This window comes from Tamandua tetradactyla, chromosome 6 (genome assembly GCF_023851605.1).
Source record: "Tamandua tetradactyla isolate mTamTet1 chromosome 6, mTamTet1.pri, whole genome shotgun sequence".
Lineage (NCBI taxonomy): Eukaryota > Metazoa > Chordata > Mammalia > Pilosa > Myrmecophagidae > Tamandua > Tamandua tetradactyla.
In genome coordinates, this window is record NC_135332.1 from 64541764 (window position 1) to 64564102 (window position 22339).

Sequence of the window (22339 nt, forward strand, 5' to 3'; positions counted from 1 at the left end):
GCAATAGTTTTCAAAGCACTCTTCAACAAGTAGTTATAGGACAGATCCCAGAGTTTGTCATGGGCTACCATATGATCCTCTCAGATTTTCCCTTCTAGCTGCTCCAGAATATAGGAGGCTAGAAGGAATATTTTTTTAACATCACAATTGAATTTTTTTTCTTTTTTGTGAAAAATAACATATATACAAAAAAGCAATAAATTTCAAAGCATAGCACCACAGTTAGTTATCGAACTTATTTCAGAGTTTGGCATGGGTTACAATTCCACAATTTTAGGTTTTTACTTCTAGCTGCTCTAAGATACTGGAGACTAAAAGTATAGCAATTTAATGATCCAGCAGTTATATTCATTGGTTAAATCCTATCTTCTCTGCATAACTCCACTATCACCTTTGATCTTTCTATCCCTCTCTTGAGGAGTATTTGGGTCATGGCCATTCTAACTTTTTCATGTCGGAAGGGGCTGTCAGTAATATGGGGTAGGGAGATGGAACTATCTAATATTCTGGAGAGGGTAGGCGTTCTAGGTTTCAGGACTTACCTGGTCCACGGACCTATCTGGAAGTTGTAAGTTTTTGGAAAGTTTCTCTAGTACATAGAACCTATGTAGAATCTTATATATTGCCATAGGTATTCTTTAGAATTGGCTGGAATTTTTTTGGTTGGGGCTTGGCAAGTTATGATAGGTAGCAGTGTCTAACTGCAGTTTGTGTAAGAGCAACCTCCAGAGTAGACTGTCAACTCTATTTGAACTCTCTCTGCCACTGATACTTTATTAGTTATACTTCTTTTCCCCCTTCTGGTCAGGATGGAATCATTGATCCCACAGTGCCAGGGCCGAGCTCATCCTTGGTAGGCACTACATTAAGCTATACAGGTTTAAAGGCCCTCTTTCTTATTCTGTGCTCCCTGTGTTTCACTTGTTCAAATAAGCTGTACGGATAGGTTGAGTTAGATAATGAGCTACAGAAAATTTAAGTTCCAGATCAAATAAGCCTTTCTTCCTTTGGTCTCAAAGAGTATATGTGGTTTTAAAATATGGACAATGTCTTCCTTACGCCTGTGTTCTGAATTACTTTAACCCCAACCTGATTGGCTTCGTTCTTATCTCTAAATACCAGGTTGTGTGTGTATATATATATATATACACATACATACACACACGTTTTATTTATATATTTTTATATACACACACATACATACACACACAGACATTTATATATATATATATATATAACAGCCTCTCAAATCCAGAAATAATAATTACCACTCCAGAGTAAATGTATCTTCTGTAAGAGCTTACAGTCTAGGCCTCTGTTTTCTTATAAGCATTTTCTAAAGGAGACCATACAATAATCATTCTTTTGTTTTTGGCTTATTTTGCCTCAGGAAATGTCCCACATGTTCATTTACATCGTTGCATGCCTCATGACTTTGTTCCTTTTTGTAGCAGCACATTATTCAATCATAGGTATCCCATTATTCACCAATCTACTTCTTGGTCAGTGTTCCCAAGAGAAAGATAACCAATAAACACACCCTCACCAAATAGGAAATCTAAACTTCCTCTTAACTCTTGTCTCTCCCCCCATTATTTACCTCTGCTATTGCTGTGGTAGGGCTAATGTTTTCCTTTTAAACATAGCCCATAGCATGCAATAGCAGTTTTTCCCCTGTACCCTGGACTTAAACACTCTTGGTACACAAATCATACCTTCGAAGTCATTCTTGCAAGAACTAATTTATATTTCTAGTGTTGATCAGTGGTACACATAGGTCTATACAACTCCTTTCAATCTTGTTCATCTTCAATATGGTAATATTATTTGTTATTTATAGACCCACTAGAGAACTGCCTTCATTCAAACTCCTTTATTTTAAAGATTAAATTACATAGCTAAAATCATACCTACTGACAGAACTGAGATTAGAATCTATTTTTTTATCCTATTCCCCTTTCCCATTCTATCCCAAATAATTCTGTTTTTTTTTTTTTTACCAGTCTTATCTATTATAGCAGTCTCTTAAATTTCTCTCATATTTACTGTAAGCTTAGAAGCTAGATAAGCAAACCTTTAATTGAATACCTGGGATTTTCTTATAATAAAGTTTAAACTGTTTAATTTAAACTTTCTTTTGTTATTGTTTTTGTTTGCTTTTTAACTTTTATTTTGGCTAATCAGAGGTCATTTGGTTTACTTTTTGTATTTTAGCTATTCATTTAGAAGGATAGAATTGTCATTCCCTGAAATGGAGAACACTACAGGAGGAGGGAGTTTTTGTAGACTGAGTTCAGGTTTGGATACATGTATATTCAGTTTCAGATGCCTATTCGATCAGATGCCCTTTAGGCATGGTAGATGGTAAGTAGACAGTATAGAGGTTTGGACTAGAGATACGAATTTGGAAGCTGAATGAACATAGATGAAATTGAAAGTTATGCAAATCCCCAGTGTGGAGGTATGCCAATAGAAGTCATCCACGATGCAAGAATTCAGGCACTTCTGATACGACAATGGGGAAATGAGGAGGAACAAGCAAAGGAGACTGAGAATTAGTTATTGTTGAGGTTGAAGGAAAACTAGGAAGGGTGTGATGTCCTATAAGCCGAGTGTTCCAAGGAGGAAGGAGCAACTGATGTGTCAGATACTGAAGGGACTGAATCGATGAGCCCGTGATGGTGTCTGGGAACTGGAACATCACTGTGCTCTGTGAGTCCTTACAGCTTGAAGGGTGGTTGTGAGCATATGTGTACACATAAGTTATTCTGACTCCTTTCCTGCTTTAGTGGTCTGTTTACTTCCCTCACTTTTTCTTTACTTATAGTCTAATAGGCCTTAACCAGAAACATGTTTAAATTTCAGAATAAAAATGAACAGAGAAAATAAGAAAGTGACTCAATGTGAAGAAGCAGAGATCATTGGGCTGTTGTACCTGTAGTTGTTCAGAATGAAGACAGTGGCCTGATACCTGGTGGGGTCTCGTAGATGTCTGGGCATCCTGGCTCTGCTTCCACATATTCACTTTGGGACTGACCCAGTATAAATATTCCCCCTTTTAATTCTGTTTTCTCATCTGTAAAGTGGCTATGGTTACCTCTGTCTCATGGGGTGTTATGAAGAAAAACAATTGTAGAGTTGCATGAATCGGTTCTAAGGCATTGATTATAAATGGCACAAAATCTGTGGCCCCATATCTAAACCATTCTTTTCTTTAGGATTATATCTTTCTGCGTAGATAACATCCATGTTTAAGGAAATCAGTGAGATTGGATTTCAACTTGGCATCTGCCTGATTTCTGGGTGGCCTTGCAGACTGAATTATACAGGAAGCCCTCAAGCTTCCTAATTGCTTATGCATCTGGAGACTGTAGGCCACAGAGATCTCAGGGTTTCTGTCTCTGCGGCTTCCTCTTTACCTCTTAGGTGGGAAGTAGCTAGCTCTTTTTCTGTGCTCCAGAGACATAGTTGTAGATTACATAGTTCTTCATGTATCTGGATTCTCGCTGATCTCAATCCATTTAAATAATGAGGTAGTGACGTGCTTTTTTTTTTTTCCTTGAGTACTAGTTTTTAGCCATTTACTTGATGTAAGAGCTATTTCTTAATTGGTTCATAACTCTTGTTTTCTTTATCAGGTCATCTTCCCATTTACCCAGAGTCTTCTGACAGTGTGTGCCTCGCCTGGAATTACAAAGACGTCCTTGCTATCATTTGGTCTCACAAATGTGTGGTGGGTTTCTTTGCTGGTCACACTCATGATGGTGGGTACTCCGAGGACCCTTTGGGGGTACACCATGTCAATTTGGAAGGGGTTATTGAAACAGCTCCTGATAGCCAAGCTTTTGGCACAGTTCATGTCTATCCTGATAAAATGATCCTGAAAGGGAGAGGAAGAGTTCCAGACAGAATTATGAATTACAAGAAAGAAATATCTTTCCATTTTTAGTCTGATTTATTGTTTGCCTTTGTAGAAACAGAATGACTTTAGCTTTGTTTTTGCCACCACCCCGGAAAGCAAAAACCAAAATAAGACCCAAAATGCTCAGTCCCATTGTTAAGTATTTTGCTTGTATGTATTTATGGCTTTAGTGTGCAATTTGTTCATAAGATACTCTGAAATGTCACTTTTTAGATAATATATCTGTTGCTAAAAGTTAGGAACAAAATAAACCAAGGAGGAGACGAAGGTGGAGGGAGGATATAGTTCTCAAAAGAAACTTTACTTAGCCTTACCTGAAATGTTTGATTTTGTACAAGTATGTCCATGTCTTCCCTATGTAATTTAAAATTCATAATAAAAATTAAATAAAATAAGCTCAGGTAAATGTTTTCTGTTCACCCTGCTCCTCTTGTGATTCTAACCAAAGCAGGACCCAAGTCCTATGTGTGTTAACCTCCCCCTCTGGGCCACCAGCTAGTGCTGAATAAAGGTGCAGCAGATAAATGCATTTTCCCTTCACTCTTTTTACAAAAAAATGGGGGATGTTTAAGCATGTCATATATGCTAAGTCTTATTTGCAGGAACACCTACTAGATAGCAAATGGGGACTGTTTGGGTGTAGAGAAAATCTGATTTGAAGCCTAAAATGAGAAATACTTGTCAACCCGTGTGCCTGTGGGGTAGCTAAGCACTCTGATGATCCAGAGGGTGTATTTATTTCTTGTTGCTGCTGTAACAAATTACCACAAATTTAGTGGCATTTATTCTCTTAGCGTTCTCTAGGTTAAAAGTTCAAAATTAATTTCACTGGGTCAAAAGTAAGGTGTCAGCAATGCCACACTACAGGGGAGTATCTCTTTCTTTGCTCTTTCCAGCATCTAGAGAATTTCTTGCATTTCTTTTCTCATGGACTCTTTCTCCATCTTCAAAGCTCTGCTTTGTCCCCAGTCACCTTCTGTTTTGTCTCTGTAGTCAAGTTTCCCTCTGCCTCCCTCTTATCATTACATTTAAGGTCCACTCATATAATCCAAGGTAATCTTATTTCAGGATCCTTAATCACATCTACAAGGTCCATTCTGCCATATATGGTGACATTTACAAGGTCCGGATATTAGGACCTGAATGTGTTTGGGGGCCATTATTCATTCTACAACAGATGAATATAACATGTTCCTTGCATTCATGAACCTTACCACAAGTGAAAGACAGACATCCACACAAAGAAAGGGCTATGGGAATACAGAGGAGGGAAAAGTGAATTGTGTTTGAGCAGATAAGGATGACTTGAAAAAGTTTTAAATAAGTGGGAAAGGAGGGCATTTCAGGTAGACAGAATAATACAAGCAAAGGCATAGAAAGACACGCGTTCAGGAGGAGCAAGTGAGGCTATGAGGATTCACCAGATGGTACATGGGAATGTGGCAAGAAGTATGGGAAAGGGGTAGGCTAGGCTGTGTTGAAAGAGCTTTGAATGATGAGCCAAGAATTAGAATTTCCCCAGTGATGAGTCGTCAAAGCTTTCTAGATTAGATTTTTGTTTCAGCATAGGCAAATGAGGCTGATATAGAAGAGTGATAATGGGAAGAAAAGACATTGTGGGGTTGGGGAAGACTGAAGGGATTTGAAAAAAGATGAAATAATATTTGAAGCAATTGAAAAGTAGAGTTTAAGAACAATTTTATTAATAAAGACTTTTGATAAGGCAGTAGCTCACCAAAAGTTAGTGCCTTCTATATGCTTGACTGGAGATTAAAAAAGAGCTATATATATTCATAGAACTTATAGTCTGATATGGAAGATGCAGATATAGTGGAGTGTATCTTGAGCATTACTGTAGTTTTCACTACTGAATAGATAGGTCCTAAATGGAATTTGCAAATGAGTCAGTTTCTCCATATGACCTTATAGTTAGACTATAAAGTGTAGGAGCCATAAATACCACCTAAGCTAAATGTACATTGGAATGCTCAAAACCTTTACCTGTATTTTGTTCACTGTTAAAATAAATTTCACTTAAAATTACTTTATTTCGATCTTGATATCAACTAGGTTTCTTTTCATTTGTCCACATCTTGATAGGGAATGTTTGACTGTTCAGTGGCCATTATATAAAAAGACAAAAAGGCCATCATTCCCCATACCTCCTTTAATAGAATATTTGCATAAAAGGCTTCAAAGTAAAGAGACAAACCACCAGACTCATTTTCATTCTGGTATACAGTAGGTACTAATTCTCCTTTTTGGGTGGACTATTTCCTAGACCTCATGAAGCAGAACCTTGACTAGGAAAAAAAATTGCCATCAAGAGGCTCTAGAACAGCACTGTCAAATAGAAAAACAACAGGAACACTGAAGCCATTTAAAATATTCTAGTAGTCATTTTTAAAAAAGATTAATAGAAAGTTTATTTTAATAATATACATTTTTAATACAAGATATCTAAAATATAATTTAAATATATAATCAGTATAAAAATTTTACTTTTTTGTATTATGTGTTCAAAGTTCGGTGTGTATTTTAAACTTACAGCCCATCTTCATTTGGACGCTAATTTTTCATTGAAAATATTCAATCTATATTTAGATTTCATACAATTTGCAGTAGAAAACGATTCACATATCCAGGTTGTTCCAAACACAAGTTTCCCAATAACCACTTCTCATTTAGAATGTAGTTAGCATTTCCTGTTTCCTTCTTTATCTGATTCCAAAGTCCACTAATCTATCCAACTATCCCAAGGCTTGCTAATTTGTCAAGTTCACTTGGCATCCTCATTCAGTCCATAGATACATGAACTTCAGTATGGTGACGCTTGTTCACAAGTGTGTCATGCACTCTCTTGAACTTCTGTTTCTATCCTACTACACAAACACTGCTCCCCTCTATTTTAATCACATGCAGCCCCGTGCAATTTTCATACTGCTCTTCTATTATCTAGTTTAATCCTTGCAACTAGATGAAGTAAAATAGGATTAATCTGATTTTAATCCTATTTTATAGGTAGGAAATACCCACCAGGAGGTTTATATATTTGCCCAGGCCACATAGTAATAAAGCTGCATTAGAAATCATATTTCTTTGTTTTTGTTTTAGTGTTTTTTTTCGCTATACTATGGCATAGTAACTTTCAGAAAAGGCTTCTAGACAATGTCACACCCCATCTCTTATTAGTCTTATCTAATCTTACATTATATTGTAGCCTTAAAAAGTTCTTAGGATATTTGAAAAAAAAATTGTCCCTAGTATTAGCTCAGATTACCTGAAGTAAATTGCTAGGAAACTGGCTTGTTACCCCACTATTTATAAAGAGTTGAATTGCTAGGAAACTGGCTTGTTACCCCACTATTTATAAAGAATTGAAAACTATTCATTTTAAGAACAGGATTCTTAAATTCATTCAAATTACTGTCTTGCAGTGAGTTGGCCAGGAAGACCTCATCTCATTATTTATATATATGTAGATCCACGAAATAAATGGGAAAAGAGAGATTACAATGGCAATAGTTAATTGAATTCTTCCACCAACTGGATTCCTATAAAAACAAAAGAAGTATTATAGTTGAGAGCTACCAATAAAAGTTATAGATTACTTTGGAAACAAGTATAAAGATCATATTGGTAAAGCATCATTGTATATTACTATGCTTTTTTTCCCCTTAATTTTCCAAGTAGAAATGAAACTCATAAAAAATTAATAAAATAAACGGGGGGGGGGGGGAGGTGCAAGGATAGTTTAGGGTAGAATTATCACCTACCATGCAGGAGACCTGGGTTTGATTCCCAGTCCATGCATTTCCCAAAAAACAACAAGCAAAACAAACAAGCAAATTTTCAACAAATGGTGCTGCAATAATGGGATGTAACCCTGCCATACAGCATACAAAAATAAATAAATAAGATAAAATAAATGGACAACTCAATGACCTCACAGAACAACCAACCAGATCAAGAAACAGCACCCCAGAAGCCCTCCTAGTACTTCTGCCAATTTCCACCCTCCCTTTTTTTCCAAAGATAACCGTTTACTGACTAGTGACACCATAGCTTAGTTTTGTCTGTTTTTGAATTTTAGATAAATGAAATCATGTAGAATCTATTTTTTTCAGTTTGGCTTTTTTTGCTTTAAACTACTTTTTTAAGATTCATGTTGTTTATTTTAATTTGCTGTGTAATATTCAGTTGTATAAGTGCACTACAATTTATTTACTATGTTTTGATGGACATTTGGGTTATTTCCCTAATGCTGCTATGAATGTTCATTTACATCTCTTCTGATACACATATATGCACATTTCTATTGGTATTTACTTAGGAGTGGAATTGCTAGGTCAAAGGACAGGTATGTTCAAATTTAGAAGATTCTGACAATTTTACAAAGTAAAACATTGGATTCATTCTTTATACTGTTATTCTAGAACAGATTCTAAACTGAGAAAAGATTCAAATGTAAAAAATGAAGCCATACATGTATTAGAAGAAAACTTGGATAAGTTATTTTACAACCAGAGAGGGAGGAAAGCTTTCCTAATTAGGACTCCAAATAAACAATAAGGAAAAGCACCTTATTTTGATACCTTTTTTTTTACATTAAAAAACCCCAAAACAACAACAAAAAACTTGTCCGTGGCAAAAGAAAAGATAAAGGACAATGGCAAACTGCAAAAAATGTTTTCAGGTTATATGGCTGACAAAGGACTAATAGCCTTAATATATGAAGAGCTTCTAAAAATAGAAAAGACCAGCTTTTCAGAGAATTAGGGCAAAACTGTATCTCTTAGAGACAAACCAACATTTCATAGAAAAATGAAAGTGGCTTTTACACCTCTTCACATATGAAAAGGTAATCACCTTTGTCCTTAATAAGAGAAATACAGATTAAAACAACCATTTCTCAATGATCAGATTAGGAAAAATTCAAAATTTTGAAAAGGCCAGGGGGAAACTTTTATCCAATGCTGGTGGAGTCACAAAATGGAACAACCTATATGGTGGGGAGCTGGGGAGTATTTAGCAAAATTAACTATACAATTTTTCCCAGCATTCCTACCTCAGGAATCCATTCCAAAGACATGTTAGCAAAGTATGCTAAGTAGGTGCATAAGGCTATTCACTGTAGCACTGTTTTTATTATTATAAATTTTTTTTCATGGGCAGGCACCGGGAATCGAACCCGGGTTTCTGGCACGACAGGCAAGAACTCTGCTTGCTGAGCCACTGTGACCTGACCTGCAGCACTGTTTTATTTTTGTTTTTTATCTTATTTATTTTTTTGGGGGGTGCATGGTCCAGGAATCAAACCCAGGTATCCCACATGAAAGGCAAGCATTCTAACCATTGAACCACCTGTGCACCTTGCAGCACTGTTTTTAATAGTAAAGACTGGATACAATTTAAACAGTAGAGGACTGGTAGAATAAGCTATGGAGCTATCAGAGGAATAAGGAAAGTCCTTACATTATACAGAATGATTGCCAGGAGGTATTAAGCAAAAAAATCAACGGAGATAAAATTGTGTGTAATATGCAAGCATTTACCGAAGTCAAGAAGGAATACAAATAAACGTGTTTTTGCACCATTAAAAATCCTTAAACATAAAATTGAAAATAAAATTAACCTATATCTGAATGTCTTGTTTTCTAGATATGACTTTGGAACAAAGTAAATATTTTACATAATTATAAAACAAAACTAACATTTTTAACTAAAGTTATATCTAGAAATTGAAAGGAAAATGAAATAAATGAACGCAACTGTTTTTATTATTCACTTGGTAGCAGAGTCACATAGAGTAACTACTGCAGTTAATTTGAGTGTGTCTTTCTTAGTTGGAATATACCCTCAGAACAAAAACAAGCCTGTTTTTGGTAATCATATTGTTATCCTGAGATTGTGTTTGTATGGTGGGATAAATCCAATGGGTTACTAGTTTGAGTTCATTGAGACGAGGTTTTGGGATGTTAAAAGGAGATAAAGATGTAAGATCTGTGTTAGGGTTAAATGAAAACCTATATTCCTGAATTTGAATTGTTAGGATTTGTATGAACTCATGAAGTATTTCATCTATCTGTCTATCTAACATCTGTCTAGGTATGATGTGCATATATTAATGACATATATAAATATACACCCACACCTATACATATTTATATGTTTGTGTGTATTTTCTGCCTGTCCACTAAAAAGGCCTACAACCAATGATCAGCACAGCAGCAATGACCTCTGAATACCAATACCTACCAAAAGGAAGCACAGCTTTTGGTAGAAATGGTTGATTCCAGGTCTGGGGTGTAAAATGTACAAGATGACCCGGGGACATCTTGTCATACCAGAAAACAAGGAAGCTATCAAAGATTACTAGGGTCATGTCAAAAGAAATCAGGAGGCAACCTCCAGAAGTGTCACTATTCAAAGATGGGACAGTTTGAGCATCAATACTGATTATAACTGCCACAGATTGAAAACACATTAAATATGTTGAATCCATGATTTTATAAGGGAAGATCTAATTCAAGCAAACATAACTTGGTCACTTAATACTCAGGCAAGAAGCAACTGATTATTTTGAAAACTGGTAAATAAAGGGAGTTAATCAAGAATTTATCCTCTCTTTCCTTTAATGATCTGTACCTCAGAGTAGTCAACAGATAAGAGGAAGTTTCTCTTTATAGAAGTTTTCCAGCTAGTAAACAAAGAAGGAATGAAAGCAATAATAGAATTAGCATATTACCATTTTGCAACCTAAATGAATGAATGGATTTAGGCAATGAGCATCAAAGACTACTAAACATGACACAGAAACAGCCAGGTATTATGTACATTATGATGGAGGGACACACCACCCATGAAGTAATCTTGACTAATAATCATCATCACAACAATAATAACACCAGAATTTGATCAAGCCTCTAGATCTAACGACCAATTTATAGGAAATGCAGGGCATAGAGGATTAAGCACTTGTAAGAAACTAGAAAATGTGAACATTGTTTAGAAAACTGATGATACCCCATAATTATTGATTCTTCTATTTGTGTGTGTGTGATTATGGTAGAGTTGTTTTTAAAATGCTTATCTTTTAGAGATACATACTGAAATATTTAGAGATGGAACAATATGATGTCTGGGATTTATTTCAAAATAATCTGAGTGTGGAGTGGATAGTGGTGTAAATGAAATAAGGTTAGATGTATATTGATAATTGTTGTAGCTGGGTAATAGATTCATTACTATAGTTTTTCTCCTTTTGTATGTATTTGAAATTTTCCAAAACAGAAAATTAAAACAAAAAAATTAAAAATAATTTCCCAAAATAGTCCCCCTTTTTTCTCTGCTGCTTGCCTTAAAAGTATACTTTGTTATTTAAATAGGTAAACCGGTTTTCATTTGGTTAGTATTTGTGTAGTAAGATTTTTCCATCTTTAGACTTTCAATTTGTATCTGTGTATTTAAGGAACTGTCTTTTGTAAGCAGTGTATAGTTGGGTTTAAATCTTTTTATCTACTTTGAAAATCTATTTGTCTTAATTAGAATATTTGATCCATTTACATTAATGTAAAGACTGATATATTTGGGTTTAAGTGACTGTCTTAATATCTGTTTTCTGTTTGTCCCTTCGGTTCATGTCTTTTTGTCCTCCCTTTCCCTGACTTATATACTCTTTTTCTATTCTTTTAGTGATTACCCTAGTGATTACAACAGGAATTCTTGACTGGTAATTTTCCCTCTTCCCAGACGATTCAAGGACTTTAGAATCCCTTAACTCCATTCACCGCCTCCCAGTTTATATGCGCCTATTTTCATGGGTATTAATTCTATATCTGTTTAAACCCCACAAGACTTTATTACTTCTGTTTCATAAGTTAATATTTACTTATATTTGATCACACACTTTTGTTTTCTTTGCTCTTCATTCTTTCCTGCATCTCCAAGTTTCTTTTTGAGATCATTTTCCTTTAGACAGGCAATTCCATATTACTATGCTAGGTAACATAGGAAACTGATATTTGTGAAAGCATGAGTGGTTAAGAAACTTACAATCAGCTATTACTAGTTCTTAGGAAAAGGAAATATTTTCTTAAAAAAATTTCAGTTTTCATTTGTGTGTCACTATTTTCAGTTAACCTACCTGATTTTACCAGTCATGAAAACATTTAATTTTAATTAATGAGTTGAAAACTTACTTTGAAGAACTGTGGCATAGGCCCATCCATGCTGTGATAATCACAAGTCCAAACAGCTCCCTAGAAGATAGCATACATTTCATATTTTTTAAGTGGCTGCAAGTAAGACAAATGACATCACTTTTATCTATGACCACTTAATTCTACTGTCAGTTTGGATGACTTTCTCCAAGATATAATGCATCTACAGAATATTTTTAAGTCTGGCCATGATTTATAAATGACTTTATTCAGACAGTTGAAAGCCTTATATGAAAATAAATTTCATCCTATGAGGCAGATATGAGATCCATGACTTAAAAGTGCAAAAAAATTAACCCACACGGATAAATCACTTATTTCAGGTCACGAGGAGAAATAGTACAGCCAAGAAAACAATTTTAGATTTGATCAGTCATTATTTTTACAGTTTTTGGAGGGTTCTGCATTAGGCAGGATGAAATCAAATCAATAATTACTCTCAGCACATATTGTTGGAGGTTCGGTCACTTCGTAGCGGGGAACAGTGATTTGTGGTATGAGTCAAACTAACAATTTTAGTGGGTATGCACTCCTAGATATACTCAGCCACAGAGCCAAGGGAAGCTTTGCAGTCACCATAATTCATGGGCTGTAAGCCTTAGGTGATTCAACCATTTGGTTTACCTTCCTATCTACAGACCCAACCTGATTTGCTCCCCTGTTTTCCAAAGATTAGGGCTTATAATGAAGCAGCACCTCATCAGCAATGTCTAATTTATAGATCTCTGAATCTTGTTGTTGGCAGATATTAGTAAGGGGATACAAAGGAAAGAAAAGGGTTCTGAGTAAGGCCAGGATGCTGAGGATGGGAAGAAGTGAAGAGGAGGTATTAGGAAGAACAAGAGATGATGAACTAGGAACAAATGACCCCAACAAAGGGAGGAGATGACATTAAACATGCCATGGCAAGGCTAACTGTTTTAACTTAACATATTAACCTCTGAGGTAGTTAATAAACATGGTAAGTAATATTTTGGCTTGAACCAAAATGGAGAGAGAAGACTGATGGAGTTGTCACCTTATCAGATTGGACTGAATATTACTGTGTAGTATCCTTGTCATTAATAAAGAGGCCCAGGATCAATAACTGTCCGGCAGTAATATAATGTAATATGGATTTTATTATCACTGCCTGTAGTGGTTATTAATGCAATATGATGGACAGCGTTGGGTTTGAATCCTGGTTCCATCATTTCCTCAGTTTCTTCAGCTTACAAAGGAGATAATACCCTCCCAGTTCCTCTGGTGTACTTGAGAAAATGAAAATATTGTGCACAGCTAACAGGTTATAAAGGAATGAAGGGTTCTCAGTTCTGCACCCCCCCAAAAATCAAGTCACTGCTCACCTGCCTTCTTCCTCATGTAAGATGTTCCATTGTGTATGAAGCAAGAGGTAGTATCCCAAGCCAACAGCCCACATGATACAAAAAAACATGTGTATTGCAGAGACACTCTTCCAAATGAAGTTACCTAAAAGAAGATTTCCTGATGCTGTTAATCAAGAATCACATCCCAGAGAAAAACAATCTTGGGAATTCTCTGTGGATCAGCTTCATCATGGCCTACTTTCAGGAAATGCATTCAGATAGGAAAAAGCTTTTTTTTTGAGGGACAATGTAGAAGCTAAAGCACCAAATATTAAATATAAACTTAAGTGGACATTTATCATTTTGGCTGCCCAGCATCTCCCATTCCTGTGACAACTACCTTGATTTTCTTTTGGTAGCTTACCCCTCCTCCACCCCAGTCCACATGTCCCAATGATCCGGACCTTAGTTTGGTCAGTCGATGCATTTTATTCCCTTAGCCATAGTTACATAGCTAGGATGAAGAGATGACCAACTGGCCAACAACTCAATACTGAGACTCTTGTGGCTCTACCAAGGAAGCACATTCTATATTCTGCTGGCCTTAAGATCTGTGGAGATATGAACCTGGAGCTGAAAGGCTACCATGTGGAACCCAGACAATGCAGCAGGCAGTGGAACCAAGAGGTGAGAAAGGCTTAAGCCCTGACCCCAACAGGACTTCTCGGTAAAAGCCTTTCCAGTAAAGTTCATTAGTGCATTTCCTTTTTAGCTTATAAGCAAGTCGAGTTGAGCTTTCTGCTTCTGCCCTTTCCACTTGAGAGACATAACGACAGAGTTCTAGGGCCCTATACAAGGAGCTAAAGAACAAGCATTTTCTCTACCCAGGTTGGGTCATTCGTCTTTATTCCAAGGGCCTCTAGGAACTTTCAAGCCCTGCTAGTAGAAGCTGTTTTATAGAAAGTGAAGAATGACCCATAAGGACTAATAGTTCCCATTAATAAAAAAAAGTCAGTCAACAATGCAAAATGTATTTTGTTTTCCTGTTATAAGACACTGCTTTACAGTATAAAACTGTCTAACTTGGAATTTGTCAAGAGTTTATCAGGGTCATAAAAGGGGAAGCATCCTCATTTTGCCCAACATTGAGGCAGATTGCCTAAGGGCAATACAGACTTGGTTACAAAAGGAGTCCAAAGTTCAGGTTATAAAATCAATATATGATAAAGCCTCTATTTTATTAATTAATTCTAGCAGCATTGAGTTCCAACCATGTACCTCGCCATAGGTAGGCTGGTTTGTGCAAAGATGAGGAAGACATGATTCTGCTTTTAAGGGGCTTAGAACTTAGTAGAGGAAACAGATATGGAAAAACATGGAATAAATTGCTGTAGGTATTTTGACAGTTTGATTAGGGAGAACAAGATATATTAATGAAAAATCTAGATAACTGTATAGGCATTAAAGACAATTTCTATATGTAGGTGGCAGTTTTTATACATATATATTAAATAAATTCATAATAAGAAAATGACTAATGGGAGTGGCACTGGTCTAAGAAGAATTTGCAAAGGAAATGAGTTGTTCTAGGTTGTAAAGAGTAAATAGTCCTTGTTTGCCACTGAGTGGGAACAAAGGTTAGCACTTAGATTGTTGCTGACTTCACATTACTCTGGTGGTTTAATAAAAACTAGTGCAACAGTCTGAAACCTCTGTCGTCAGCTAAACTGCATAGCTACCATCGTGTATCAGCATAAGAGGTCTTGGGTTCCAAATTCTTAAAAGAATGGCTTGTATGGCAAGTCATTGAGACATTTTCCTGAAAATGGGTGAGGATGACCTAGATTTGAATTAGCCCTTCTTATTATTGGAAATCAACAGAAAGGCCTGGAGAGCTCCATTTTTTCTCCTCAGAGTTGGGCAGCTAGACTCTCATTATTATGGTGAAAGTAAGGAAATCTGTTTTGGTATCACTTCCTTAAGATTCATACCAGTGACAAGAGGGTTAAGTCCAACAAGCAGGGTCAATACTGCAGGTATCATGTACACCACCTGTTGGAAAAAAGAGAGAAAATTAAGAAATGCGCCCAATATATGAGATGTACAGAGGTATCTAGGAAATAAAGAAAGATGACATCAGTGGCCTCCATGCTTCATGATTTACCTCCAGGTTTTAGTAACAATTGAGAAAGTGGTAACTTCTGCTTTTATGGCACTTACCATGTCAGGTTTTAATTCTGTCTGCCTTTCTCCTAAATGAGGAGCTATTCCAGGAAAGCCTCATTCATCATCTATGCGCTCTAGCACTGAGCACAGTTTGACTCTCCAAACATGCTGATCTCCTAGTCTCTCCCAAGCAAATTCCATGTCCAAATGCCCTTTCCCCAACTGCATAAAAGAAAATGCTCTTTGAAAAGTAGGGCAGGAACAGCCATAATTTGCTAGATGACCCTGCTGGGTCTGACCCAAGGGACTATGCAGCCCAATATTCCAGCTTTTCAAGTGAGACCACAAACAATCCGGTAACAACGTTTGGATCGGATGTGCCCAATAAGATCAGGCTGTTCATTCCGGAAACCTGGTAAGTTGGTTTGTAAGACTGGCTCTAAAGAGGCCCTATTCCCAAGGCTTACTCATAGCAAGAAGACTCTAGCTAATCTTTCTGTTACGTGTGGGTGGAGGGCAAGCAGGAGAGGGTAGGTTTATAAGAAACATGGGGACTTTCTGAGAAATGCAGTTGCTTAACCACATCAATTGTGATGCAGTTGTCAGAGCTGTACATTTTAAGCGATTTGTTTTCACAGTAAAAACACGCTTGTGTTGATTCCAGGGAGAGAGAGGATTTCGGTTACAGGCTCTGTGTTCATCTTTCCTTTTCCAACCCTAATGATTACTGGAATCATTAGGGTTGGAAAATAATCAATGATTACTGGAATACTGGCCAAGATCAACATTTGCAAGTTAGGTAATCTCTCACAGGTGGACAGTTATGCCCCTGAAGGTTAGATCTTCCCCAAACATTAATGAACACAGGATCTGAGGATCTTGTTACAATGCACATTCTGATCTGGTAGGTCTGGGGTAGGGGCTCAGATTCTGTATTTCTAACAAGTTCCCAGGTGATTCTAGTCATGCTGCTCCTGGGATCACACTTAGAACAGTGAAGGGACTAGTTTTCCCACCATGAAAACCTATACCTGATTTAGCTACTGAAAGAGACACACAGAGACACATGGAGAGAGAAGTCACACACACATATACTGTTTAATTGTGCTCTCCATAAGAAATGCTTAGCAGAGATTTTTGAAATGGGCCCTCAAATGTATCAGATATCTGTCATGAATCGACTGAGTCTAAAACCTTTCAGTGCATTGTAAACACATGAACAAAACAACCTTTAAAATTCAGTAATGGTTTACTGTGGCAATTGTGATGTTAACCCTTATTTAATGCTTTTCTCTATGTTGAATGAAATAAAACTCGAGAGCAGAGAGAAAAATAATTGCTTTCTAGTACATACGTTAAAACAATGGGGCGGGCCGCGGTGGCTCAGCGGGCAAGGGTGCTTGCCTGCCATGCCGGAGGACCCCGGTTCGATTCCCGGCCCCAGCCCATGTAAAAAACAAACAAACGAACAAAATATAATAAAGAATAAGAAAATGTTTGGGGATGTTTCCCTTTCTTCCTCCCTTCCTTCTTTCCATCCTTCCTTCCTTATCTGTCTTTCCTTCCCTTCCTCCCTCTCTCTTTAAAAAAAAAAAAACAATGGCCAGCACAAAATTCAATAATGAACTCAACAGAACCCACATGCAATAATCTTTTATCTTTTTGTCTGTGGATTTTTTAAAACTAAGGGTATCATAGTATTCATGAATTATATTTCATTTAATTCAACCGTGATAGCTATGGCAGCCATTCCTACTCCTGTTCTCTCTTGTGCACCTGCCTCCATAAAAGCTTGAAAAGCCTATTTGTTTCCCTGAAAGCCTATCTGTTGCCTTCTGCAGCTAGGGTTGGTCACATTCTAGCAATGAGCTGTAAGGAGAAGTATTCTAGGGGCAAGGCTGATAAATCAAAGTATTTAACAGTGAATATACATAGATGCTGATCTATCAGAATGGATTCCAGAAAATGTGCCATAGTAGCATGTACAAACCAAATAGCAGCCCTATCTAAGGGGCGTCTTGGCAAATGTTTTCCTCTCTGGTAAAAGGAAAACTCATTTTGCTCCTGCCTTGTTTTTCCTATTGTGGATACTCTTATCTGAGGATGAGATGTCTGGAGCTGCAGCAGCCATTCTGTAAGCATGAGCGGAGATAGCGCCAATATACTGAGGATGGCAAAGAACACAGAAAGCTCAGGTCCTTGATGACACTGTTACCCACTGTGCTGGTTTGAAAGGATGTATGTCCCCTAGAAAAGCCATGTTTTAATCAAAATCCCATTTCGTAAAGGCAGAATAATCCCTATTCAATATTGTATGCTTGAATCTGTAATTAGATCATCTCCCTGGAGATGTAACCCAATCAAGAGTGGTTGTTAAATTGGATTAGGCAACAACATGTCTCCACCCATTTGGGTGGGTCTTGATTAGTTGCTAGAGTTCTATAAAAGACGAAACATTTTGGAGAATGAAAGAGATTCAGAGAGAGCAGAGCATAACGACATAACCACGAGAAGCAGAGTCCACCAGCCAACAACCTTTGGAGACGAAGAAGGAAAATGTCTCCCAGGGAGCTGCATGAAACAGGAAGCCAGGAGAAGAAGCTAGCAGATGACGCCATGTTCGCCATGTGCCCTTCCTGATGAGAGAGGAACCCTGACTGTGTTCACCATGTGCCTTTCCACATAAGAAACTCTGACTGTGTTTGCCATGTGCCCTTCCACTTGACAGAGAAACCCTAAACTTCATCGGCTTTCTTGAACCAAGGTATCTTTCCCTGGATGCCTTAGATTGGACATTTCTATAGACTTGTTTTAATTGGGACATTTTCTCAGCCTTAGAACTGTAAGCTAGTAACTTATTAAATTCCCCCTTTTTAAAAGTCATTCTGTTTCTGGTATATTGCATTCCAGCAGCTAGCAAACTAGAACACTTACTAAACACCTACCTCTGGACTTGTTAAGTGAAATGCTCTGGGTATTTTGATAACTTGCTGCTAGTTACATTTTCTATAAATAATGGAATATCAAAATCCAACAAATAGTGGCTGTACATATCCTGATATGTCCTCCAAGAGCCAAGGTGACCCAGGGAACACAGAAATGAGGCAGGCACAGAACCAGCCCCTGACCCTAGTAACCTGGTTTTCATTCATTCTTGCAGCCATCCACTTTTCTCATTCATTCATTCATGCATTCATTTATTCAAGAGCCAATATAGGAAAGTCTGCCATGTGGAAGGCTCTATGTTAGGTTGCCTGGAGACTATGAAGAAGATCTGTCTTCTGAGAACTGGCATGTACAGAGCCACCTCTAATGCAAAGCAGAATGTGTTAGTGCTACAAAAGATTCAACGTAAGAATAGTTGGAACCCACAGGAAAGAGACTGAAAAATTTTTTGGATGAGGAAGGGTTTAATATGGGCCTTGAAGCTTGGGTAGAATATGGTGACAGGAATTCTAGGGGCAAGGCACAGTAACTGTTACAGGTGGGCTGGCTTCAATGGCCAAGCTGGAAAGGTGAGCTGGAGCCATATTGTACTAAGCTTTGAAAGTCAAGTTGGGAAGTTTCAACTTAGAAATCTTGGGCAATCACAAAAGGTTCTGAAGCAGGAAGTGACATACAGGAAGCAGGAGAGATCAGAGGCAAGCAGAAGAGTTAGGAAGCCACTGCAAGGGCCCATGTGGGAGGTAACAAAGGGCTGAACTGGGGGTGGGGGAGGATGCCTGTGGGTAAAATGCATAGGTAATGTACAGGGGAGCAATGAGACCCAGATTGTTTTTTTGTTTGATTCTCTTGTTGTTTATTTTGTTTTTTGAGGGGAGATCTCCAAGGTAGTGGAAAGGAAGAGAGAGATGCTAAAGATGACTGAGGTTTCAAGCCAGGATGACATGGTGAATGAGTCTGCTGACACTAGAAATGGGGAAGTCACGGGGAAGAATGGGTGTAGGTGGGAAGATAATGGGTCGAACTTGGGCAATTGGAGGAGCCAGTGTGATGTACGGTTGGACATGCCCAATAGTGTTGGGAACTCAGCATTAAGCTGGACATTTGAGACTTGACTGCCAAGAAATGATATTTGGAACCAAGGACATGAACTCAGAGGCCATTTGATTTAATCCCAGGGACATGTGAATCTGAATAATAACCAATATCATAATATAGTTCCACTTCTCTAAAAAAAACTGACTAGAATTTCACATTCTAATTCCAATTACTTTCACTTATTGCTCATCTCTACATTGTTCACGTTATTCTAAAACCTAAGAAACCTCTCATTAGTAATATTGTACAGTCTTGTGAATCTGTATTGAAAAAAAAAAAAAACTGGGCAAAATCCAGATATTTCAGAGCAGTCTGGGACAATCGCCCTCTCATCCAAATGGTTTAAAACAGAGCATTAATTAAATGCTGTAGATTTAATTAATTAAATACCTGCAGATTTCATGGGCTTTAATTACATTCTCTAAAAATACAACTAACTGAATTAGCAGAACCAGGTAGGCCTTAAGCCTTCCATGAAGTTTGCTGGAGTATCGGGCTAGAAACTCATGAAGGATGGCTCAACTGACATTAAGAGGTCTTGTTCTATATCCACAAGGAATCCAGCCTCAGTTGGGCCATCTTATTTAAAGGCAATGGCACTCAAAGACCTCTATGACTTCAGAAAGTCCTGATTTCACATAAACACACACACACAATCACTGAGCAACCCCCAATATTTTAGGGCAAAGAGCTCATAAAGGGCAGGACTTCTAAATTTGTAAATAAATAAGGCAAGGAGGAGGGACAAATAGTAGTGTGCTTCACATAGTGCCACCAGTCTTCCAAATGCAGGCAGCTCCTACTCACCGTCCACACTTCTGCATCTGGGTCGTTTATCTGAAATTTCAAAAAAACAAGAGGGCATGAGACAGCATACCATGTCATGTTCTGCTCTGCATTTGGTCTGCTTTCGCGTTCAACTCGCGTTTGCTGAGCTAAGTGCCAGACTCTGCAGTAGGCAGGGAGGATACAACATAGGAGGACCCAGCCCAGCAGCCCAGGATGGTTGAAGGAGCTTCTGGCTGCACAGGACACGCAGCTTTAACAGCCACACGTTTTTGAAAAGAACTGCTCAGGAACTCTGAAGAGGAGATACCAATCTCAGAAATTAAGGGTCCTCCAGTCTCAAGAAAGGAGGAAAACTATTAGGAAGAGGGTCCCAAGGCAGAGCTGAGAGGATAACGGTGTTGCGAATGGTTTGGTTCGGCTTCCTCCTCCAACGCCCTGACTTTTGTTCAGTCTTAACCATAGTCTGAACAGTAAGAGCCGAGCCAGGGCTGGTTCTGCTCGCCTCGCGGTCAGAGTGAGAGGTGGGTAACCAACTGGTCCCCACAGAGGGCGTTTCAGCTAAAGAGAGGCCTGTCCCGGGTGTGTGTGTGTGTGTGCGCGCGCGCCAAATGATCACTTCTGTGACTCGGGTCGGGGAAGGAATGGAGATTCCCTAATATTAAACTCCACTTCCCGTCTCCCCACGTAAATGAACCACCTCTGCCACCCTGCTGGCTTATCATCCTGCACCTCGCGCCAGGACAGGAGCAGGGCTCCGTGATGCAGGTTTACTTGTCTACACCGGGCGCCGGGACAGGGGCGGGGCTCCGTGATGCAGCTTTACTAGTCTACACCGGGCGCCGGGACAGGGGCGGGGCTCCGTGATGCAGGCTTACTTGTCTACACCGGGCGCCGGGACAGGGGCGGGGCTCCGTGATGCAGCTTTACTTGTCTACACCGGGCGCCGGGACAGGGGCGGGGCTCCGTGATGCAGCTTTAGTTGTCTACACCGGGCGCCGGGACAGGGGCGGGGCTCCGTGATGCAGCTTTACTAGTCTACACCGGGCGCCGGGACAGGGGCGGGGCTCCGTGATGCAGCTTTAGTTGTCTACACCGGGCGCCGGGACAGGGGCGGGGCTCCGTGATGCAGCTTTACTAGTCTACACCGGGCGCCGGGACAGGGGCGGGGCTCCGTGATGCAGCTTTAGTTGTCTACACCGGGCGCCGGGACAGGGGCGGGGCTCCGTGATGCAGCTTTACTAGTCTACACCGGGCGCCGGGACAGGGGCGGGGCTCCGTGATGCAGGTTTACTTGTCTACACCGGGCGCCAGGAGAGGGGCGGGGGGCTCCATTATCCAGGCTTATCAGTCTACACTCCGCGCGCCGGGACAGCTCGGCGCCCCGCGGAGCCCGGCAGTGCCCCCCTCCCGGCTCGCGTCCTTCTGCCCCGGGCACCGAGTCCCCGCCGCGGTACCCCCTGACCTGCACAACGGCCGCCAGCGCGAAGAACGCGGCCATGAGCAGGCTGCACGCCCTCCACAGGGCGCGGGCGCAGGGCCCCGCCGCAGGCGCCATCGGGACGCGCGGGCGGGACACGGCGGGACCACGTGGGGTCCGGCCGCGAGTCCACCCCCGGCGGCCGCTTCCTCCCTCGGCCTGATAAGCTCCACCCCGGCCTGCCCTTCGGCTTCAGTCCCCAAACCGTCTCCTGCAGGGGACAAGGAACGTTTCAGTGCTAGAGCACCTGCTACTTTTCCCATTTGGTGCTCCCCAAACGCGGCGAGCTGTAGGGATCGGTATTCCCGCCTCATGGATGGGGGAAAGTGAGCCCCAGGGGGACTGGGGGACCCGCCCGAGGTCGCCACTGCTTGTTCGTGGTGAGAGGAAATCACTCTCGAATTCACTGAGGCTG

At 39.5% G+C, this 22339-nt stretch overlaps 2 protein-coding genes across 5 annotated transcripts in view; one reads left to right on the forward strand and one right to left on the reverse strand.

Moving 5' to 3' along the window:
* ADPRM (ADP-ribose/CDP-alcohol diphosphatase, manganese dependent) overlaps nt 1–4353 on the forward strand; it is a 15251-nt gene extending 10898 nt beyond the window's left edge. Inside the window, exon 4 of one of the 3 annotated variants that reach the window (XM_077165995.1) lies at nt 3639–4353. In XM_077165995.1, the coding sequence (XP_077022110.1) occupies nt 3639–3949 (311 nt within the window). In that variant the 3' untranslated portion in view covers nt 3950–4353. The remainder of the gene's footprint in view (nt 1–3638) is intronic. The other 2 variants (XM_077165993.1, XM_077165994.1) reach the window with 2 other exon arrangements.
* A 1337-nt stretch (nt 4354–5690) lies between these two features.
* Nucleotides 5691–22005, reverse strand: TMEM220 (transmembrane protein 220). 2 transcript variants are annotated; one of them, XM_077165999.1, is made up of 7 exons: nt 21910–22005; nt 20466–20495; nt 17686–17781; nt 15443–15503; nt 13491–13614; nt 12124–12183; nt 5691–7476 (listed from the first exon to the last, which is right to left on the reverse strand). In XM_077165999.1, the coding sequence occupies exons 1-7, from the start codon at nt 22000–22002 to the stop codon at nt 7341–7343; spliced, it is 600 nt and encodes a 199-aa protein (XP_077022114.1). In that variant the 5' UTR covers nt 22003–22005; the 3' UTR covers nt 5691–7340. The 2 variants fall into 2 exon arrangements, with proteins under 2 accessions (XP_077022114.1, XP_077022113.1); XM_077165998.1 differs by lacking the exon at nt 17686–17781 and having other exon boundaries at nt 5694–7476.
* Between the last annotated feature and the right edge of the window lie 334 nt (nt 22006–22339).